General features: G+C 30.1%; 1 protein-coding gene across 1 annotated transcript in view; it reads left to right on the forward strand.

Annotated features, from left to right (window-relative positions):
- Positions 1-24,003, forward strand: part of LOC142332505 (uncharacterized) — a 53,269-nt gene that overhangs the window by 28,352 nt on the left and 914 nt on the right. Inside the window, exons 8-13 of the mRNA XM_075378953.1 lie at positions 5,386-5,509; positions 13,677-13,823; positions 14,438-14,575; positions 16,587-16,753; positions 18,629-18,810; positions 21,938-22,034. Coding sequence (XP_075235068.1) covers positions 5,386-5,509; positions 13,677-13,823; positions 14,438-14,575; positions 16,587-16,753; positions 18,629-18,810; positions 21,938-22,034 — 855 coding nt within the window. The remainder of the gene's footprint in view (positions 1-5,385; positions 5,510-13,676; positions 13,824-14,437; positions 14,576-16,586; positions 16,754-18,628; positions 18,811-21,937; positions 22,035-24,003) is intronic.

Genomic DNA, 24,003 nt, shown 5'->3' on the forward strand with positions numbered 1-24,003 from the left:
TAACAATAAATGCATATTAATGTAAGTATAAGAAAACCAATAACAATTATTATTCTTAAAAACGTGTATTTTATTTAAAAATTTTGTACATTAAAATTCATGTACCGTTTTTACTTGTTACTATCCCTTTACAAGCAAATTAAACTTTGACTGGCTAAATATATAACCCACCAACATAGTATGTAGTTTGAAGATATTGTCAAATTTCTCTCCTCTCCTACCTGTCTTCATTCTTGAAGACCTTTTCAAAACCTGGCTTCATGACCTCTTCATTTTTTAATTTATCAACTGATCTCATATTCAGTGATTCAGTGTCCTTGTCCAACACCACATTTCAAAGATGAGATTCTTTTTCTTTTTTTTCAACCTTTCCTATTACTCAATTTTTATTCTAAAGTTTTATCCTTTGTACAAATATTTTTAAGAAAAATTCATCTAATTCTTTTATTCGTTTGCGATACAAATAGATTCTTTCCTGCAAAAAAGCTCTCCTACCTTGTTCCAGATTACTTTAGATGTCTACCTTACTTCACCTAATATTTGTGATTTTACTACCAAAATAATAAAATTCTGTAATTCTTGTGTAATATGTTCCTTAATATTTATTTATATTTAATTTATTTCTGTCACATTTCATAGCCATTGTTTTATTTCTATTTATTTTCAAACTGAATTTCTTTTCTAACAGTAAAATCCATTCAGAATTAATTGTAACTGATTTTTTGACTTCAGCCAAAATAACAATGTCATCAGTAAAGCTCTGTTTTTCCTTTCTGTTTGAATAATTTCTCCACTCTCAAACTTTTCCCTAATTCCTCCTGTACCACTTACTCTATGTACATCTGGAAACCAAAAAGGACAGACTATATGCTCACCTCACTCCATTCTGAATTAAACTTTCATTTTCAATTTTTGTGAGTGTTACCTAATTCTCTTGTTCAAATTACATATGTATTTTTTTTATTCACCCCAGTTTTTTTAAAAATGTTTAAACTACATTAATAAAAATCAACTTATTACCATGCTCATTTTTTAGCAAAGATATTTCATTTTTCTTCGCCTGTTCTTCCACTTGTGCTAAGGATGTATAAATTCATATTATTTAGTTGTGTCTATCTTATGAGTATTTGTTGTTTTCTTATCATATGTTATTTAAGATATTTTTTTATTTCTCCATTATGAAACTTTGCTTTTCATTTTTTAGATTATGAATTTATTGTATATTATTTTATTTGATTTCAATGTAAATTTTAATAATTTTTCATTCTAGTTCTATATATTTTTTCTTTTAGTCTATTTTATTTAACTTAATTTTTCAATTAAAATTTTTTATGTTACAAATATTGATATATTTTTATTTAATTAAATATTGTATTTTTAATTAGTTATTTTAATCATCCTGTTATAATGATATGAACTCACAGCTAGCACTCAAGGCTTCTTTCGCTAGCTGCGTCAAGGATAAATATGTTGAACAAAATTATATATGTAATTTTTAATTGATAATAAATAAATAAAGAAGAAATCTACTTTTAAACAATCTGTTTGTTTATCCTGTATAAATACCAACATAATCATTGCATTTACATTTTGTAAATTCCTCACAGATGTGGTTATTACGTACTTGATACTGGTTTAAATATTTCTTTATTGTAAGTTTCAGTAATGTTTTCAGTGATATTAAGTATAAATAGTTAATATTGTGTATCTTTTGTGTATCTTATTATGTATTGGCTGTAAGGCAGGTATTTTGTTATTGCGTTTTGATAATTGTTTTTATAAATGTTATCAATTAAAAATCGCTGAATGCTTTTTTTCATTACTTTTTTGTCTTTTCCTTTGTTATTACCCGTGTATTTGATTGTTCTATTAATCGTATTTGTATAAGGTATAATTATACAAGACCAAGGGTGATTTGGTTTTTTATGAATTTGTTATATTATAAATAAACAAGGGCTAACAAATTGAAACACCAGTATATAGAAAACTATTGACACCTAAATTTTTTTTAAAGTAAATTTTAAGATTCATATTCCCCTTCACTATCATACAAATTAAATAACCTGATCCACCAAGTACAGAATAAAATTAAATTAGGTAGGATGACACTTACCTTATCCAATCTTTTAATTGCTCACGTAAAATTACGAATTACAAATACACAACATTAACAAAATACAATAAAACAAATACAACATTAGATAAATACAATAAAACAAAATTTGTTAAAACTTTGGATATAAACTATAAATCAATTCAAATCAAAATGGAATTAAGCCAAACCACACACACATTCATTATTTTTTAACATATTTATCATTTTAGCTTTTAATTAATATTTTTATTATTTGAGGACATATTTTTATGTAAGGAATTTTTAACTTTAATACTTTTAATTTTGATTTTAAATCTTAAACTTTAAATTTAAAAGGAAAAACATTTTTAATTTTAATTCCATTTCAATTTGAATTGATTTTAAAGTTTTTTTAACAAATTTTGTTTTGCATCAACTGAAGATGAAAGAAAATCATGAAAGTACTCTTGCGTATATATAAAATGATATAAAGTATCATCCTATATAATTTAATTTTATTCTGTACTTGGTGAATCAAGTTATTTATTTATATTCTACTATTATCTATTTCAAATATGAATTTTAAATTTTCATTACAAGAATTTAATTTGTTTAGTATTGTTAGATGTTCATTGTTTATTGCTGGACTATATATAATGAGAATATCAACATATACTGTGTTCATAGTAAGATTTTATGTGTATGAATGATCTCATGTTACTAATTTACTCTCAAAATCCTATAAATATATTTCTGACATAATTGCTGATAGTGGAAATCCCATAGGTAAGATTGTTTTGAGTATATTTGTTATTAAATTTAAAATAGTTTTATACTTTTTATAATATAGTGATGATACCTTAATAAATTTTGGATTATCTTGGTTACGTTTTAATTTATTTTTTTTGCCACTAAATTAACTGGACTATGATAAATTCATAAATTTAACATCCCATTGCTACCTTTAATCAATTTCAAATCTGCCTCCTGTTATATAATTTGTTTATTTATTTATTTGTTTATTAGCTTTGTTTGTGCAACAGAACAGTTACACAAAACCTTTGTATGTTGCACAATATCACATAAAATCACAAAAGAACAGCCAGAAGTCAACAACCCACATATAAATTAAAAATACAATATTCAAAACACAATAATAATAATAATAATAATAATAATAATAATAATAATAATAACAATTATACAGTCAAATACAAAAAAATAATAATTAGAACTTTAAAAACGGTAGCTATGGAGTGAGAATAAAAACACATAGATGAAAACATACAAAAACAAAAACACGATATTACTAATACATTCCAAATAAAACAAGTTATAAGCAATAATCCTTAAAAAAACAACAATAATTTTAAAATCATGAAAGTGAGCAATATACCAAGGACAATAATCCATCAAGGACAATAATCATCAGCCACATAACCCTCTCAAATTTTTAATGAAGGTTGTCTCATCCTCCCAAAAGCTTAGCTTATCCTGGAACTCCACTGCAACACTGGTATACCGCTCAATTGGAGACACGGTGGAACCAACCGGTGTCACAAATTCCCTAAAAGATCTCACTGACCTGGCCTGGTTTCACAAGACAATATGGTAACGTGTCGGAAGTTTATTGTGCAGAGCTTTATAAAAGAAAACCAAGTCAAAGTACATTCTTCTATCAGATAACCTGGAAAGGTCTAATCGCCTCAACATATCCTCTCTACTAGCGCCAACAAAACAATCTCTAAACTTAAAACGCATCCAGTTCAAGAACCTATTCTGAACACCCTCAACCAGATCAGAGGCAAAAACTAGTGTACTATTCCACACCATGGTCGAGTACTCCAAGCGACTCCTCACCAAAGATTTGTACAGCAGGTTACAAGTGGAAATATTGTTAAACCGTCCACAAATCCAAAGGACAAGACCAAGGTCCCGGCGTGCTTTATTGACAATCCGAGCAACATATTCATGAAAATACAACTTCGTGTCAAATAAAATCCCGAGGTCTTCAACTAATGTCTCAGCAGCGACAATAGCGTGCGTACCAATCCTATAGCTGAAAAAACAGAGCTTGACGTCTTACGAGACAAAGTCAAATGTTTGGTCTTATATTATATTATATTCAGAATAATAGTTAAAATTCGTAGGAATAAAATTAATTTACCTAATACATTTTATATACAGTCAAAACCATAAGGAAGCACCAAATTAACCCCCCTCGATTTGTACCCCAAGAATTTTAGTATGGTTTAATTTCACAGAGGGAGCAGAAAGCAGGATTAAATATTTTGCGAGCTGAAACTCACTAAAGAACAGTTTTCTGACCTATATTTATATGAATTTTTTCTCTTATTTTTGGCTATAGAATCATCTCCAGAGAGATTGCCGTGTAATTTGGAATCGCCAGTTTATATATTATTGTCCTAGTGTAGTTTATTTTCTTTGTATGAGATGTTAAACTGAGAGTGGTAGTTTTTTCAGACATTCATTTCCTCTTAAAATCTGTGGGTACTTTCCCCAATATGATACCTGTGTATATTCCTGTCATCTGTTAGCTCTTACGTGTCTCCTTAATAATGGTTTTTTCAATCTGCACTTCTAATATTAATGCATTTTGGCTTCATTTATGCAAAGTTTTGAATTATTTTTATAGCTTGAATTATTTACTTTCCCAGTAATAAAATAACTTATTATTTTTTATAACCTAGTGAAATATTAAGCTATTAAATTTTAAAAAGCGAAAAAATATATAAAAGTATTGTCTTACAACTTTGTTTTTATTAGTTGACAGTCAACTAATGATAAACTACACAGTGTAGTTTATGCAGTTGTAGAATGTACTTAGTTTTTAGTTCTCTGTCTCGCTTGAACAACAATTTGATCAATAGTTTTTAAATTCCTGAAAATTCCATGACCAAATAAGAAATTAGTCATTGCCTGTAGGATTAGTCATTGTCTGTGCAGTCTTATACTGAGCAAGATCTTTACTGGATTCTTCATTCAGTATCTTGTAAAGTGTATTATATATGTGTGAAAAAAATTTTTTTAACAACACATTAAGTGATGTGTTTTTTTACTGAATGCAACACACATCGTTTGTGTGTTGCAATCTATACTCAATTTAAGGGAATATTATAACTACCCCATGCACTTTAGGTTACTCCATCTCATATTTAAAAAAGTGGAGAGCCGTTGAGGGGTTATTGATTATCATTTTTTATTTATTTAAGTATTATATATTATATTTTAAGTATTATATATTTATCTTAAATTTAGATCTGTATTGTTTTTTTGTTAATTTATTGTAGTCCAGTTGTATTTTTCTGGACACCAGATTACTGGTATCGACCTCGATCCGCAATTGCTGCTTACACTGAACTTCAATCTCACCTTCACAACTTAAAAAATACTAACATTACCTGTAAGTATAATGTATTTCTATATAAGTAATAATGTAAGTATTACATAGTTTATTCTGTAAGTATAATATAATTTTTATATTATAATGAAATAGATTTTCTTGTATACTAGATAAAATTCAAGATTTTACCTCCACTTTTCAAAAGTTTTTAACTCGAGGATCAAATATTTGTTTATATATTTTTCACTATGTGTTAATCAGAATATTTTTGAAATGCTTTATTTTCCACCTGTCTGTCTGTCTTTTTCTAGTAGAAATTGATTCTCATAAACAGACCGATGACATATTTTATACGTAAAATTAAAATATTCATATGTATATTAATATCTAAAATAAAAAAAACTGGCAACTTTGACTGGCATAGCCACCATAATTTAATAATTTTAATTTCTACTTGTATCTTTATGATAAAATAATTCCTTTTTATTGAAAAACAAAAACAAAAATAATGAATTTCTCTCTTTTCACATTTTTATGTAAAAATATGTATTTCTAATTTTATAAATTATTTCTATACTTATAAGGAGAACTTAGTGAAAATTGAACGGTGGGACTATTATTTTGTGTTCTTTTCCAAATATATACAATAACTAATAATAATATTACTAGTGAATACAAAATTAAAAATGTTCTATTAACCAGCTTCTGTTATTTCTTCACCAACATATTAAAGAACATGTTTTGTAATAATTTTTTTTTAAACAGGCCTGCAGAGGACCATATATATATTTCAATTCCTTTTGTTCTGATTTTTCCTCTTTTTCCTCCAGAATTCCTTTATTCTTTCATTTTTCATTCTTCAGTCCAACATATGCAATCTTTGTTTTTTTGCTTTTACAAGAAAATTTATTTCAAGCATTTTTTTTAATACATTTTGTTACTATAGACTATTGGAGTGGGACGGGCTAAAACTTTTTGTAGTGTTTTGAAGGCCTATTGATATAGAAATTATTTATGCTAAAAACTCCCATTAACTCCTTTTCTGAAGCAAGAGAGGTAAAAAAATAAAATATATAAAATAATTTTTTGGCCAGGGAGTGAATATTTAATAAAAATATTTAGTAATTTGTGATCTCTATAAAAAAACTTCAACTTTGGTAGGAAACATTTTGGCTAAAGTGCTCCAGTTATGATTTTAAAATGTTATTTAGTGCACCAGTAAAGATTTTAAAATTTGTGGTGGTTTTTCCAATGTTCATAAAAACTTAATATATTTTTTCTCCCCTAAGTTTGAAGAAAATCTGTTGATCAGGTCCAGTGTTATAAGACAAAACTATAGGGCAACATAAATATGTACAACAGTCCGTCTGATAAAAACAGATTGGGAGCATTGGAATAAAAATCTTTTTCGCATCTGCGAAAAAGATTTTTATTCCAATGCTCCCTAGTAAATAATCTTATTTACAATTTATTTAAATTTAGTTTTTAATGTATTCTAAAGGCACAAAACTTTTAAAATACCATTTTTTATTTTTTGTTTTACAAAAACAAAAAAATTTATCTAAAAGAAAATTTTTTAGATCTGTTTTACAGATCTATAAATTAAAATGGCATTTTTTATTTTCAGATCTTAAAATTGTGAGCATTATTTTTTTTCATTTTTACTTTGATAATACTTTTTTTATTATTTATATTATCAGAATGATACCTCACTCATTTAAATATGATCCAAATACAAATTCAAAATAGTAATTTAGACACAAAATATTATATACATATATATATTGTGCCAGTTTACATTTCCAACACTATAAAGCAAATATAATAGACTATATTATTAAATTAGGGTGAAAATAACTTTTGTTTTTTGAAACACAATTTTTTTTATATTAACCAATGCAGTATATGGATGACATCTGTCTTTGATTATGTAGTACACAGTTTTCGTGCTTTTAAAGTAACAATTATGCAATCTTCAGAAAAAAAATAAACTTTATCTACTTGCTAGATTGTCATGTTGGCTAAAAATTGTATTCTAGGATATTTAGATTTACTTTGTAAGCAGACACTTATTTTTAAAAAAATTAAATGGAGAACAATTCCTTATATGATTGTTATCAAGAGTTTTGCTGTTGCTTAAGGAACAGTAAAATTAAAATTGAGAAATGCTCAATTATATTTGAAAAAGTCTTAAATTTGACAGTTTGATTGTTGATCTATAATCACCTAGCTATAAAGGAATTGTTAAAAAGTTAGGAAAAAAAATTAAATATTAAATTAGTTAAATTAAATGAAAACATGCTTATAATTTTGATATATATGATAATATTCTCATTTGTAGATTGTAAACAAAAGAAAATCAGTATTGCAGTATAAGGTAAACAAATAAAACCTTTTGTGGGGATGTAGGTATGTGTTCTATTGATTCTAATACTTAAATCACCATATTTTTAAAAATATCTACTTATTACTTACTTTTTAAATATCACAACAAATTTCATACCTTTAAGTAGTTAGGAACCCATTATGGGTTTTAATTGATTTAAGTTTTGCAAAGTTAATATTTTTTTGCATTTATCCTACACAAAAACTTTTTATGTTAATTTTACACTTTTGCTTTGATTTACCTTGAAAACTCATTTTATCACTTTTTTTTGTCATTGCATGTAAATCACAGATATACATAAAAATCAACATGAGAGGTACTCTTCTACAGTCTAATTATTTAAACATAATTAGACTTACTTCTAATTCCATGTAAGAATGAATTTTTTTAAATTTTATTCCTGCAAATACTGAGTACTTTTATTGTAATAATAAAAAAAAGAAAACGAAACACCAATATCTGTGGATTAGTACCAAATATCTAGTTTGTTTTTTCCATGTTTCAGATTTAAATTCATCTTTATATCAAGAAAATGAATCACAGTAAGTATTTTGTATTGTACTTTTTCTTTCAGTAGATTATTTATATCTAATATGTATATTTATGCATTTAAACATGGAAAATCACTTGTGAATGTTAGTTTAAAGGAGAAGATCTTTAATAAATGCTCTACAATAATATAGAATAAATTTGTGTGTTCAAATATTAATCCTGTTGTAAATATGAAAGATAAAATAGAAAAGTATTTTACTAAAATTATTCATACAAAAAAATTGATCCCCATCATAAGAAAAAAATTAATTAATAAACTGTGCAATGAAATTTAATTGTTATTAATAATGTAATTCAACAGTAAGACCTTGTGGCCTGGCTGTTTTTACCAGCTGTTAAGCCATGTGCAAAATCTTACTGTAGTATCAGACATGCTAACTATTAATCTGCATTAATAATAATAATAACTCATAAGACCAGTGATGTTTTTACTGCACAGAGCTTTTTGACTGGGCAAGCTAAGTGCAAGTTGGATTGCAAATAATCAAAGAGAATGGAACATGTTTTCTAGCCCACAGATATATGCAAGTAACAAAATGTAAGCCCATAGCATTCCATCAGTTAATATTAATCATATACTACATTTAGTATTACTAATTTGACATAAAAACGTTGCTGTCCACTGTAGCAACTTTTGCACTTTTTTTATGTATATTAAAACTGTTGCACTTTTTTTTATGTATATTTACTTTTCAATGAGTGTTTATAAAATGTTAACATCTTACAGTAATGGTTTCACTCTGCACAACAGAAGATCAATTTTCTTATTCAAACACCCAATAAAGTTAGTAAAAAAAAAAAGTGCAATATTTTAAAACTGCCTTTAACAAACGTGATTCCTTCATCAAGGATACTGATGGTGTTCATTTAGTTAAGCTAACTAAATGGCTACTTTCACTGACATTGCTCACTTTACATTTATGTTTTATAAAATAAAGCTATATTTCAATAATGTTATAGAACTATAGTTAAACATACTTTATATACAGTTTGATACGAATCCTCTCAGCATACCTACAATTGGCACCAGAATTGAAGCCAGTTGTTCAACATGAAACATCAAGAGGTTGCCTATGTATTTCTAATACTGTTGTGGAAGAGTTAGGGAAAGCTTTGAACATAGTCCTTATAATTCTTATGAAACAAGCATTTTACAAACAGCCTTTGAACTTGAAATCATACTAATATACCATTTTGTATGGAATTACTGATGTAAATACTCTGGTTCTTTATGAATTCTGTGTAAAAATATGAAATTTGGTAGAAGAAAACAGTGTTCCTAGATTTCATGTTACGAGTAAGCTAAATACCCATAACACCATAGCAAAACTTCACACAAATATTTGCTACTATTAGTCAAGTAAGAGTGTAAAACCAACACAGATGACCCAAGAAAGATGTTTTCAGTTTCAACTACATGGTTCATACCACCATATGAAGTAATAACCATTCCCAGATTTCTAGGTTGTCAAGCAAGCTCATTTGCTTAGGAACTTTTAGAATTATGCATCATAAAAAGTTCAGTGAGACAATTGCTAACTTGAATATTAATTTAATTTTTATTTTAATATTTTATTATTTAAATTATTAGCTTAATTAGTATGGAAGGCACTTATGTTGACAACTGAATGGCTGAACACTTTTATACAATTTTAGAAATGTTGCCTGTTAGAAAAAAAGGAGTTATTTATATTATTTATTTACTTCTGCTTCTTTTGTGAATATAGTACCCAACATGGTTGTATGGTCAACTACTTCAGTTAAGCCAGATTTCAATTGATGATTTTATATACTTTATGGTGCTAGCATTTTCTTTTGTTTTCCAGTACAGAACTCGTTAAGTGCAAAAGTACAGGCAGTTGTAAAAGTGCACATAGTCTACAAATACAACAAAAACAAAAAGGTACAATTTTTTAAGATTAAAACCTTCTTTCTAAGAACAAATTAATTTTATAAGTACAGTAGAAATCTTTACTTCTTTATCTTTATCATCTTTTATAACTTTATCAATCTCAATATTTCTTTATCATTGAATAAAAATGAAAAAGTAGGCACTGCTGACTTGTTTATTTTGACAGATTTAGTTTCACACAGTTAACATTCTGAAGAAATCTGTAAAATAGAGTAATCTGGATAGGGTTAAAAAGGTTTTCCTTGCAAATATCTCTAAAACTGTTAATAGCTAATTATATCATAAAACCTTTTTTTATAGCTATGTACCAGAAAAAAAAGAGAAATAATTTTCTGGGACAAAAATTAAAACCAAAGAAATCATGGCTGATATAATTGCCTTAGTCAATTATTTTTATTTTATTTAAATATTACTTGATTAATAAAAATATGATTATTTTTGAATATATATATAAAATTATTATTCAAATATGGGCTCCCCAAAGTACCTTTTGTAGAAATTTATTAGTAAAAAGAAAAATTGACTCCAACAGGAAATATAACCAGCCATATAAATGATACAAAAATGTTCTTGTTATTTCAAACGTGACCTTTGACCAGTGGTGGCTCACATATAGGCACTGTGGAACTGCAGCACCCCCTATTTTCACTTGATATTATCAATAACCTTTAATATAATGATAACTTTTTTCTTTAATTCTTTCTTTACACTTGCACAATATATAATCCTTAAGCTTAATCAGTAGCCATCCTGAACCCGCAAAAAGTTATACACTAAAAACAATCATAAACCTGTTATGCTATAATAAATGAAAACGGATGTGTTGTAAAATCAAAATCATACAGAGCTAGTTCAGTTGATAAGGTAGTTGAAAAGTTTCTCATTGATTTATGAGAAAAATACAAACAAGAATTTCGAAAAGGAATTATTATGACCGTGAAGATAAGAAAGATTTCTAAAAGGCACTAAATGTATTATAAGTGGTGATGAATTTGGTGATGAGAATCGTGTAAGACATCATTTTCATACTGATAGTAAATTTATTGAACCTGCTCATGAAAATTGCAATTTAAATTGTAAAAACTAGTAACATTTATGCCAGTTGTATTTCATAATGTACGCGGGTACAATTCGCATCATATCGTATTGGCAAAGGACTAGTTGAAAGATAAATTTGAAATAGTGAAAAGTGTAGACAGAGTGGTTTCTCGAATGGCACTGAGAAAGGCACCGGGGATTGACCAACTTGAGCCGGATATTTTCTATCATCTGCAGCCTGGATGCTTTCAGACTTGTTGGAAGCTGGCTTTGGTGAGGGTGCTCTTAAAATCAAGAAAGGATCCGAGTGAGATCAGCAGTTATCGACCCATCAGCCTCTTGCCGGTAATTGGCAAGTTGCTTGAAAGGCTGGCTCTGGAGAACATCGATATGAACTCGATGGCCGCCAGTATAGCTTCATGAAAGGGGTTGGCACCGAGGATTACATCTTAAATTCTCTTGCCGACGTGGAAAGCGCCGACTGTAAATATGTTTTGGTAATTTTTATAAACACAGAGGCAACATTTCCTTCCTTGCGTTGGAGTTCTGTCCTCTACGAGTTGGAACGCCGCAATGTTCCCGTAGCCCTGCAGGCCGTAGTACGTGACTGCTTATCTGATCACTCGGCTCTGTTTAAGGATGCGCACCTAGTTGTGGAAAAGTCAGTCACCAGGGGAAGGCCGCAGGGCTCCATTCTCGGTCCCTTGCTGTGGAACCTGGTATTCGACGGAATTTTGGGACTGACATTCCCGGAAGGGGTCACGGCCCAGGCTTTCGCCGATGACTGTCTCCTGTTAGTTTGTGGTAACTCAGCTGGAAGACCGACCGCAGGTGGTTTTATCAACCGCAGAGGCCTCGATGGACATTCAAAATTTAAAGATTTCTTTGCCCAAGACGAAGTTTATGCTTCTCAATGGTGTGCAGACAAATTATCTTACAGTAACCCCCGTATTAAGTATAAAGGCTGTGTAATCAGCCGAGTTCGAGTTCATAAGTACCTAGATGTTTTGTTTGATGAGAAGTTGCTGTTTAGCAACTACTTTAGGCAAGTAGCAGCGGACGCCGTCTCTGTAATACACAAGAGAATTACTCGAAAATATTACGAGCTGACGGGGCGTCCGTTTGGGCGCATAGGTTGAAAAAGAAATCGAGCACTGATTCTAAATTTAAAAAGTACCCACCGCAGAGCCTTAATTGTATGCACTGGTGTTTTTAAAAAACAACCTCCAACGAGGCTTCCACTGTATTGGGATCCCAATCGATTTAATGGTGAAAGTTCGGGCGGCCATGTGGAAATTGCGAAGAGGCAGGAAAGCCGAGAGATGCGGTTTCGAGCCGGGCCTGTACCGGAACGAAACGGTGATCTTAATGCACCGGTTCTAAATTTCGAACAGTTGTCCATCTCCCGTCTGCGAAGAAGGCTTTTACAGCGATGGAAGCATGACAGCAGGAATTGCACGCCACGACTAAGCGAAGGTCCTTGTATAGATTTATACAGAATATGGGGGGATGGTATGCCCCTCCTTCGTTTTTAAGGGCAACGGGAGCCCGAGTGCTCTCCAACCGTGTAAATTTAAACCAATATTTGTTTCGGTTCCGCCTCGCAGCTGATGAGCTGTGCGTTTGCGGGGAGGTCCAGTCGAACGAACAAATGATGTTCGACTGACCAGTTATTGGGGGGGGGGGGGGCAAAACTCAGGCCACCCTGAAATTTAGAGATAAAGGGGAAAATTGGCATTCACAAGCGGCGAGTCAGTGTGGCGAGAGCCGCATGGTCGGACTGTTTGGGAATCCTTGATGCGGTTGCTTTGTTCAGCCGACATTAGTTTATCTAAGGGAAAAGACTCCTAACGCGCTGCTGTAGGAAGCTAAACGAAAGATATGGCTGGCTTCCAGCCAAATTAAGGCTCCAAGCGCTTTAATAATGGACAGATAATTGCTGGCATTCAGGAGTGGCAGCGAATTGCTGGCTTGACGAGATAAATTTAATTTATTGAGTGTCATATGTATTTTAGTAGTTGACGGGGTGCGCTACCCATTTTAGAATATATGATAAGTGGGCGGTGGGATACGCAAGCATGTGGTATATGGTACCGCGCTTATTCCGCTCACGCTTTTAGTTTAGCTCTAGGAGCTAGTTAGTACACTGTTCACTAACTGTTTCGAGGGCCAGTAGCCGTTTGTGGCACAGATATTCGGTCGCTTTAGGGCGACCGAATTGATATGGCGGGAGAAATACCAAGCAAACGAATACATAAATCGCGAACATTGTCATTTTAACATAAAAGCTAAATTATGAAAAAGTTAAATTTTATGAAAAGTTATATGATTAATTAAGCAATTATCATCTGTTTTTTTAGGAAAATACAGAAGAAATGAAGGTACGGCCAAATTGAAACGATTATTAAAAATGGAAGAATCTTTTAACGCTTGGAATTTTGATTCATCAACAATTGCATATCAGTTGACCATGATTGACAGAGATTTATTTCTTAAGGTAAATATGTGTAATTATTTCTGAAACTGTAAAATGTTTTTCTTGCAAAATTCTTTATCTAGGGTGAAAATCAATTAATTGGGGTGAAAGCCCCTTTTTTATGTTTGACGTGCAATAGTTTTGTTAAATTGGTAATAAACACATAAAACTAAAATAAACCTTGTAGAGAATTTAATTCTGAACGAAATGGTGTAAGATGAGTTGAATAAAACAAAAGTTAGAAAAATTCAAATTTTATTTATAAACTGTACATTACTACTGTGTGATTTTACCATTAGTCCTATAGCAACTGAAATCCAGACTATGATGCTATGAGTAGACTTTGATGATTCTAACACAGACACAGGACTATACATTAAACTTTTAAAACAAAAGGCACCTCTAAAGGTAGCTTCCAAAATGTTTTCTAAAACTATTAGAAAGGAACAATGAATCTGGATTACGTAATAAGCTACATTATACACTAAAAATTTAAAAGACACAATATTTTCATGTACTTAGGAATTCTATTTAATTGTTTTACTACATTACATTGTGCTGATCAATGAATTTTTTTTGTGTTCTTTTTTCAGATATATTTTAGTTAATTATGTTTAAGTTTAATCTATTTACAGATCCCGGTGGTGGAACTTGCAACTTTAGTTTGGCAACAAACCAGTAAATTTGCTCCTAATGTTGGTGCCTTGATTGCTTTCTCTCATCGAATATCTTGTCTTGTTGCTACTGAAATTTTACAAGAGAAAACTTTACAGGTAAAGTAACATTTCCTTTACTGAATAGAAATGGTTTATATAACGGATTGTTTTCCAGAGATGGGTACATTAATTTATTGCAGACCAGATATGAAATAGTTTTATTCTTATTTTCATTGAAATGAATGTGCTGATTTTGTAAGTAACATATGCTGTGTATCAAACTGCAAACAACCATTAGGTTACGACATTCAGTATTTATATAATTTAATAGTATATACTTCTTGAAAATTGTAGAATTTTCAAGACTAATATATATATATATATATATATATATATATATATTAAAATTATACTGATTTTTAATATATTGTCACGTGTATGTGGCTCGATCAGGATATAGAAATTGACAATTTAGAATGTTTATATAATTACAGTTTATTGGTTTAAAATGTTCATAATTATAAGACCAATCAATATTAATTAACAGTGATAAATAATAATAAGCGACAATAATCAAACAATATATAACAAAATACATAACAGTATCTCAATATTACACGTCATTTTGTCATAATTTCAATATTAATAATAACAAACAATTAAAAAACATCTCACATTAATAATTAGCATAATTATGGCATTAAAAATTCAGTTAGACAATAATTGCAACAGAAAACAATCATAATTTTCAATCATAATAATAAAAACAGAGATTGTACACAAACAGAATTTAAAATACTCATCGGATAAATAGAAATTCAGAATTCAGTTCCATTAACAAAGGATGCATGTTAACTGCTGATCTTAACCCATTTAACTGCTAGTCTTGTATTAACAAACATTAGTACACTAGATAAGACAAGTACAGTTCTTTTACTGGAAATACCATTGCTATCCACAAATAAAAACAACAGTTTATGAATGAAATTTAGTACACTGTTTCTTTCAATTTTAGTTTTACAGTAACTTACCAATAGTATTTTTTGTTTACTGGAATTACACGTGGCATCACCTTAATTTTAATTTTTTGGTTATTTTCTGAACATCCCTTTTATTTTTAATCATTATATAGTTTTTATATATTTTATTACAATAACTAACATGATTTAGTAAGATTAAGACACAATTTTTTTTTCTTGTGGGATTCCACTAAATAGATCGAAAGTTTTTAATTTTTTCTCACAATACCATTAAAAATTTGGTTTAGAATATATTTAATTAAATATGATTTTTATTTATAATTTTAAGGCTACAACAATTTAAGTGTATTTTAAGATAGTGTGCTACTAGATAGATGAATTTTGTAATTCATGTAAAAACATGTCATTTACTGGTATAACACAACCTTTTGGATGAAAGATGTCATTACTCTACCTAACAGCAGATATTGTGTAAAAATTATTGAAAAGAATGTTTCCTCTTGATACAGAAGAGAATTAAAAGATACTTTATAATCAGTACTAAATCTATTATTGGTAATAGAAGAAAGAGCACTTAAGACATTCATTATAAGAGGATGGTATTGTTCAGTACCATGATTTGTTTCCTCCTTAAGGTAAACAAACTGTCTGTTCCTTTTTCTTATCTAATAAAAGTATGTTTCTTATTTTCAGTTGTTGGGTTCAACAGCTGTTTTTATTATATTTCTTACTGCACAGTTTAATAAATATTAATGTATTAAATAATAAACACATAATGAATTACATGTATACTGTTTAAACATAATAATCTAATATAAAATGTAAAGGATATCCTGTTTAAACACATTATCAACATAACTTACGGCACTGGTTCATTTATATCTTTAAATTGTCCATAATTTAATTATCCAGCCTATAAAGACGAATTATATTAATTTTGTAAATTTTTTATGAACATGTTATAATACACAAAAAAAAAATTTAATCTCTATCACAACAAAATTAAGTTAATTAACCTCAATTAAAATTAAATTAAGTTTAAGTTAATAGGGTACACTGTACATTATTAATATTCTAGAATCAATAGTACAAAATCCCAATTTTGAACAATGCAAATTTCATTGCCTATTTTTTTTGTTCATTTATAGAAACGTGCAAGATTAGTTGCTAGATTTATAAATGTTGCTGATAAATGTCATAGATTAAGAAATTATCAGTCTACAAGAAGTGTACTTTGCGGATTACAAAGTCCTCCTATTTACCGATTGAAGGAAACTTGGTCTTATGTAAGACATCATCATGCTACTAAATATCAGTATGTATGTTCATTGTATCTTTATAATAAGTCAAAAGTTAATATGTTCTTACATCATGTGAGAATCAACTGACTGATTGCTTTCAAATTTGCAAAATACAATTGTTATCCCAGGGAAGGTTTTAAGTACCAAGGCCCTAGACCCCTTGGGGGTGAAGTTGTGAAAGATAGAAAAATTAATTTTTGTCACCACTGCAACAGAAATAAGTTTTCCTCATCAAAGGTCTGTGTACTTTAGTTACTAAAGTATTACTATTCTGTCTTTTTGTGATTTAGTTTTCATTAATGATTTCTATGAAGTCATTAGTATTTAATCATTATTTATTAATATTCTCAAAACCATGACTGTAACCATCCTGGCTAAATGTTTGGGTAAGTGAAGCATGAGCCCTGACTGGCTATTGTATATATTACAATAGTATATATTAAAATCACTTTCTATAAGTTATTACTATTTTGTCTTATTTAGTTCTCAGGACTATAAGGGTAACCATCCGGGCCAGATGTTTAGGTAAGCGAAGCACAAGCCCTGACTGGCTATTGTAAATATTATATATATATATATATATAAATACACACATTTTAAAACCACTTTCTATATTATAAAACTATTTAAGATAAAAATAATTTTTCTCCTGAACCAGGGTCTGTGTTTTGAGTAATGAAACTGATAGAATCAGGTAAAATATTATTATTATATTTTCCAGCCCATGCATGATGCTCATTAAAAATGCATTTGAAAAGTGCTTTAAACAATGGACACATGAGTAGGATGAATCAGAAGGGACCTTACTCTTAAAGGGGTAAGTCATTGAACTAAATCAGTTTAGTATTTTTGTTTTTACAAGTCATCAGGTACTTTTTGATCAAAAAGTATTCATGTTAATTTTATTGATTTTTCATAATCATGTACTTAATATAACATTTTGATATTGACATCATAACTGCTGAGAAAACATTCATAAACTGCTGTTCAGTTCACTCTAAATATTCATCTTAAATTTATTTTTCCTTGGGAATAGTCATTTATTTATTTACAAATGTTTCTTTTTTCTATCTGCCCAGTACCTCTTTCATTCTTTCTTTCCTTCAATCTTCAGAAAGTTCACTCTGTTATTCATTATGGCGCTTCTTGGAACCTTTTACTTTTCATATTTTACTAATCTTATAATATCTTCAGTTCTTTTAGGTCTTCTTGGATCTGTGATCATTTGCTTGTAGTTTTATTTACTTTAGAAGTAAAATGCAATTTTTCATTTCCTTATCGTGTCTTGATAATTTTTCAGTTTAGTATAAAGTTTATTTGAATAAACTTTAATTCATTATTTTGAAATTTAGGATCTAAATTTTTCTTATCCTTGCTTTTCTAGATTTTCTAGAACATGGTTTTTGCATATTGGGTTTCTCTTATCATGGAACACAAAATTTTGACACTATAACAGTGTCAATTTTGAGTTCCATAAGATTTTGTGTTTTTCATTAGTTGGAAGGCTAATTCCATTTTATCAGCTGTTAGGTTTTTTTAACTAAAGAATTTCAACTGATCCATTCTGAATAGGTATTCATAGTGGATATGAAATTATGCACTTTCTCTATTTTGATATTATTAATATCAAAATATTGACTTATTATATTATTAATATCAAAATATATACTTTACCATTAAGATGTACATAGTACATCTTATGAATGATTATCTGTATATTCATGTACTGTCCTCTCACCCATTTTAATTCACTCTTCCATCTCTACTCTTTTGAATGGATTGGGTAGTAAAAATCTTGTTATTTCTGTTGAGATTGTTGCAATTTTATAGCTATTAATTTAAAATGAGCCACCATTTTTATGATTTACTAAAATTCAAATTTGTTACAGACGATTAGAAACATTATGTCGTCGATACAAAGATCCAAGATTACCAGTTTATCAGCAGATGTTTAAACAAGGTTCTTTAACACCACCATATTTACCATCTGTAGCTCATATTGTTTGTATGTTACTTGATAGACTAGAAGAATTTCCTGAGAATGTTTTAGTGAAACATTCACCATCTTCAGGTATATTTACTACTTTCTTTTAATGAAAAAAATTAAAACAAGAAATGATTTACCAATTTCTATCTTTATTAAACATATAAATGTTTACACATTTATGATTTATTTTAGGAATTTATTTAAAAAACTTTTTTTTTTGAAAATGCTGAAATACAAAAGTCAAATGTATGAAAAAGCATAACAGGAGGAAATTTCTATCTTTACTCTCAAAAGATATCTTCTTGCAGTGTTCATTTCTATAATCGCTTCATGGCTTCTTGGCAAAGATCAAAGTGTAGTGTCTGTTCTGTAGTGTAGTTTTGTGTGTAGTCTTTTCTTTTTCTTGTTTATAATTGTACAAACTACATAATAAATCTTGTATTCTTATAAGTGAGTCAGTCTCCTTCTGGGTAGTATTAAAACTACTGGTTTTTATGCACGAGAGGATATTCAATATTTCATTTTTAAACAATTTTAGTGTCTCCTTAAAAATCCATTGTCAAAAAAATTGAAATTTGACAAATATTTGGCTGTACAAGGATCTGAGTGCAAAATTGATAGATTGTGATCAAAATTTTTTTTCAAGTGTCATTTGTTTTTAGAATGTTACACACCTGTTTCCAAATCATAAAAATCTATTATTGAAGTATGGAATTGATTTCAGTTATTTGTTTCACAAGCAATATTTATGATGAGCATAACTGGCCAAACAAAAGCACAATTCATTGCTTTGGTTAAAAAATTTGGAGGCATTTTCTCCCTTGATGTTGATAAATAAATACCAATCACAAAAGAAATGGAAGTAGTAAAGAAAATATTGCTGTTGTAAATGCTTCAGTTTCACATCATTCACAAGTCTTTTTTTTCAACAACCTGATTGTAATCCTAGATTCCAATCAGCAAACTGTCTACAGAGTGGATCCAAATTTTCATCAATAAAGCATCTTTTCAGATGCTCATTTTTGGCTTGATGGCTTTGTAAACTAGCAAGAGTGTGCTGTATTGGGAATGATTCCAATCCACAAATGATTATAGTGACCATTACATCCAAAAAAAATCTGTTGGGGTGGATTATGGGCTGCTGGCATCATTGGGCCAAAGCATGGATAGTAAGGAAAAGGACTGAATTGATGCTTTTGAGGTATATTTGGAGATGGATGGAGGAATTAAGGTTAATTAAGATTTAGTAAGATGGAAGTAAGAAGGATTAAAGAAGAAAGAGCACTTATGCGGGAAGTACACAAAGAAAACTGGTTAGGGGATGTAGTTAGAGGAAGTGGAATCTTGACAATTGGCATTGAAAGGGTCAGTATAAGAAAAAAAAAGTAAAGTAGGAAGAAGGTTGAAGGTTGAAGAAGGAAATGGAGAAAGCTTAGAACAGGGGTGGATAGACATCCACTCCGTAGGGGATGTCACCCACCTTGTGACGTTACCGGTCGCCACAACACCCCCTCCGTTCCAAGCCCTGAGGGACTTCACTGGAGGTCGTCTTTTACCGATTTTCTCAGTAACAAGGCAGGCCTCGGTCGGAATGACACTGATGTAAATGCCTCGGCGACATTTGCATCAGTAAAATACAAATCAAGTTTCACCTTCACGTATGCCTCAAACGGACATGTTCACTAACTGACCGAAACCGCGGAAGCGTGAACCCCGCGGCTAGTCCATTATTTACTGCACTGTTCGTGACTGTGAATGCCTCTGAAAACAAACGAGTTTAAAGTTAAACCAACACCCAATTAAGTCGACCAATTTAGGTCACCAAACAAGGGAAACACAACCTCATTCCGGTCCGCGCAGGAGCCGGGAACAATCCCTGCACCCCTACCCATCATCCATCATGGTGTCTCGCGGAGGGAAGCCACGCTCCTGGTCGCACAGGTTAACATACCCCGGCGGCGCGGTCACTCAGCGGAAGTCCTACAGCGAACCACAAATACCAACCATGGCACTATGCCAATGCGCCTACCTCCAACTAATCCAGTGCCTAAGCCGCAACTCTAGCCACCCGGGATTCTATCATGATCCGGGTGGCTAACTCTCTGCAGACCTACACACCACAAGGGCGCGAAGGAAACTGTAGACCACTCATTGTGGATTTTCTAGTTAATACAGAGTTAGAGACAGTAGACGCACAATGGCTCTGTCACCAGACAGAACACCAGATGATGATTTTTTGCCTAGTTGTATAATACCGTACCAAATTGAGCCAACATATTGAAGTAAATAATTATGCCAATAAATAAACTTCTAAGCCTCAAAAACAAGAGCCAAATGGGACCCATACTTAAAATGTCATCTTTTTAAACTTAAAAATTGAAGATATATAATTTTTCAACTATATCTAGCAATAATATAGATGACACAGACGTTTTAAAGAAAGGGTTCCATGAGAACTTAGAATTTAAAATCTAATAGATTCTGATACTTAGAATTCTAATTACTTAGAATCTTTAGATTCTAAAGTTAAGTGTTATACAAGGTAGCTGTAGAACAAGGAAGTCTATGGGACCCAAAAATTTTTACTAAGAATTAAAATTTTTTTTTTAAATATACTGCATAATTTTTAAGGTAAAAATATAATTTGATCAAGGGTGTCAAATCGACTGAAATTTTTCACTTTTTCACTGTTGTACTCCAAATATTGCATAATTGTCATTAATATTTAAAAACTATCATACTTTTATTTCACAAAATTACTTTTGATAAAAACACAAATCAATTATTTTAATTTTTGTAATGAGCTTACCACAGAAGCTTTGAAAACTTGTATGCGGGAATGAAAATTGGTCTTTTTGGCCTCTGAAAATTCCCATGCCTGACCGGGATTTGAACCCGGGACCCTCCAAAGATGTTACTGCTCTGCCATGGAGATCGAATTTATTGTTTTATGAATTTATTTAGTCAAGCAGTAAACACTTGTGAATGAACTGGACAATAGTTTACAAAAGATGTGGAATACAGAAGTGTATTTAGAAGAAAGAAATCATATTTTAAAAATACATAATATTTAGAAACTACGCGCGCGCAATCATATTTTTAAATTACTGTATCTTTTCTTCTTTTTTTATGTAATAATTCAAATAATTTAACATTTAATTTACAGTGGATAAAAATTGTATAATAAATCAAAGATGGAAATTTTATATAGGAAAAACTGTGGTTCCAAAGCCATTACAAAGAATTATGTCAGCTTTTCGTATTTGGCCATCTCATACTGATGTTTCAAAGATATCAAGTTTTGAGAGGTAAGAAAATTTACACATTATATAGATTATGATTACGCCACGAACAAGTTATCCTACTCCATAGCTACATATATTGGCCTGGTATTTCCTTTTAAAGATTAAAATAAAGGTCCATATTAATAAAAATTACCTTACCTTTACCATCATGGACATTTGAAACCTAAATGGGTTTTGGCTTAAATTAATTTATTTACATAATAAGAATAATACCTGTACCATAAAATTCTTCAAAATACTGTCCTCCTGCATTAATACATCTTTGCCAGCAGGATTTCCAATCTGCAAATGCATCCTGGAAAGGCCTGTTCAAGAAGTGCGTTTAAACCCATTTCACAAGCTGCTTTGAAGTTGTCAATTGTTCTGACAGTATCCAAGTCGGGACTGTAGGTTGGCTGGAGCAGCGTTGCCACATTAGATTTAGCCAGGTAGCTGGTTGGTCACGGCTAAGGCAGTGTGGACTGGCGCATTGTCATGAAGTTTTAATCGCTGCAGATGTCTGGTCTGACGTGCCGGATCCTTGCTCAGTCTGTTGGGGACTATTATGTAAAATTTTATGTCAAAAAACCAACGAGCAATCATTGATAGTTCATAAGAGCCTTCTTGGAGCAAGGGGAAAGTCTTCTTGTAGGCAAAGTGCCGAGTGGCACACCTCGGCACTTTTACTCTTAGTTTCGGGATCATACTGGAATATTCATGGTATTTCCCTTAATCTATATAACAGACCTCCTTCCTAATTTTTCTCGTTACATATTCAGCTCACTGAAATACCTACTTTTAACACTGAAATTAAAATTTTCATTAATAAGATTAAAAACATTTAATTGGATCTTGTTATTTGCTTCTCTTTTTACCTTGAAAATCTTCTTGGTATTTTTTATTCTCAAATAAGGGGTCTTCTTTCGCTAACCTTGCCTTCAGAAATGGTTGCATTAGACATATATGCATTGTTAATTTTATATTCTTGTTTATTATTCTTCATTATTGTTTATTACTGTCTTGCTAATCATGGCAAATACATGTACTGTTTATTATTGAAATTTTTTTATACATCACTGATAATTTGTTGGAACTGTTTTTGCAATAACAAGATACTCAAGTGCCCAAAATCTTAAACACCTTTAAAGCAATATTTAACTTAAATTCTCAATCTTGTAAACCATGACTCTTCTGTTATATATTTTGTATTGCTTCATTAATCCCCACCTTCTCTGTATCCTAAAAATAAAACTGCTGTCTTTCTTTTCAAGTATTCTTTTTTTTGCAATTATCATTACATTGTCTACAAAGACCACTAGGTAGAAACTGGATGCTACATTGGAATCTGTTTTACTTTATATAAACTATGTCTCTGTGCTTTATTTAAAACTATCCTTTTGTCTTACCCCTGATGTTTCAAAAATCAGGTAACTCATTTTGAACTCTTAGCATATCGCGCATACACCTTTGCCATTTGTAATTATAAATAAGTAAAAGTAACAAATGTATGTTAATAGTAAAGCAAATATTGTATCTATTTAATTTACATAAAACTATAAATATAATTTTGTCATAGTTTTACATTTTTTGTTTAACAAAAGTTAAACAATTTAAAAACACTATTGAATATTTAAAACTACTACTGCAAACAAATTAGTACTCCTTCAAAGGAATACTTTTGACTATTATAAAGTTACTTTTGGAAAGTTAGCTATATTTGGTTATGATTTAACCACAATGTTTAACATAAAGTTAAGCTGCAATTTATTTTAAGTTCAGTACAGAATTCTTTACATTACAAAAGATTTATGATCAAAGAAAGACAAATACGTTGTCAGTGTTCAGAGAATGAAATATAAATTATTGACTTATAAAATCAGTCCCAATTAGAAAAACAGAATGATAAATTTTTTAGTAGAATTTTTATTTATATTTATCATTTTTACATTTATTTATAATTACTTTAAAAATGTTGGATGAAGCAAATTAAACG

Source organism: Lycorma delicatula, chromosome 11, assembly GCF_047948215.1.
Source record: "Lycorma delicatula isolate Av1 chromosome 11, ASM4794821v1, whole genome shotgun sequence".
Lineage (NCBI taxonomy): Eukaryota > Metazoa > Arthropoda > Insecta > Hemiptera > Fulgoridae > Lycorma > Lycorma delicatula.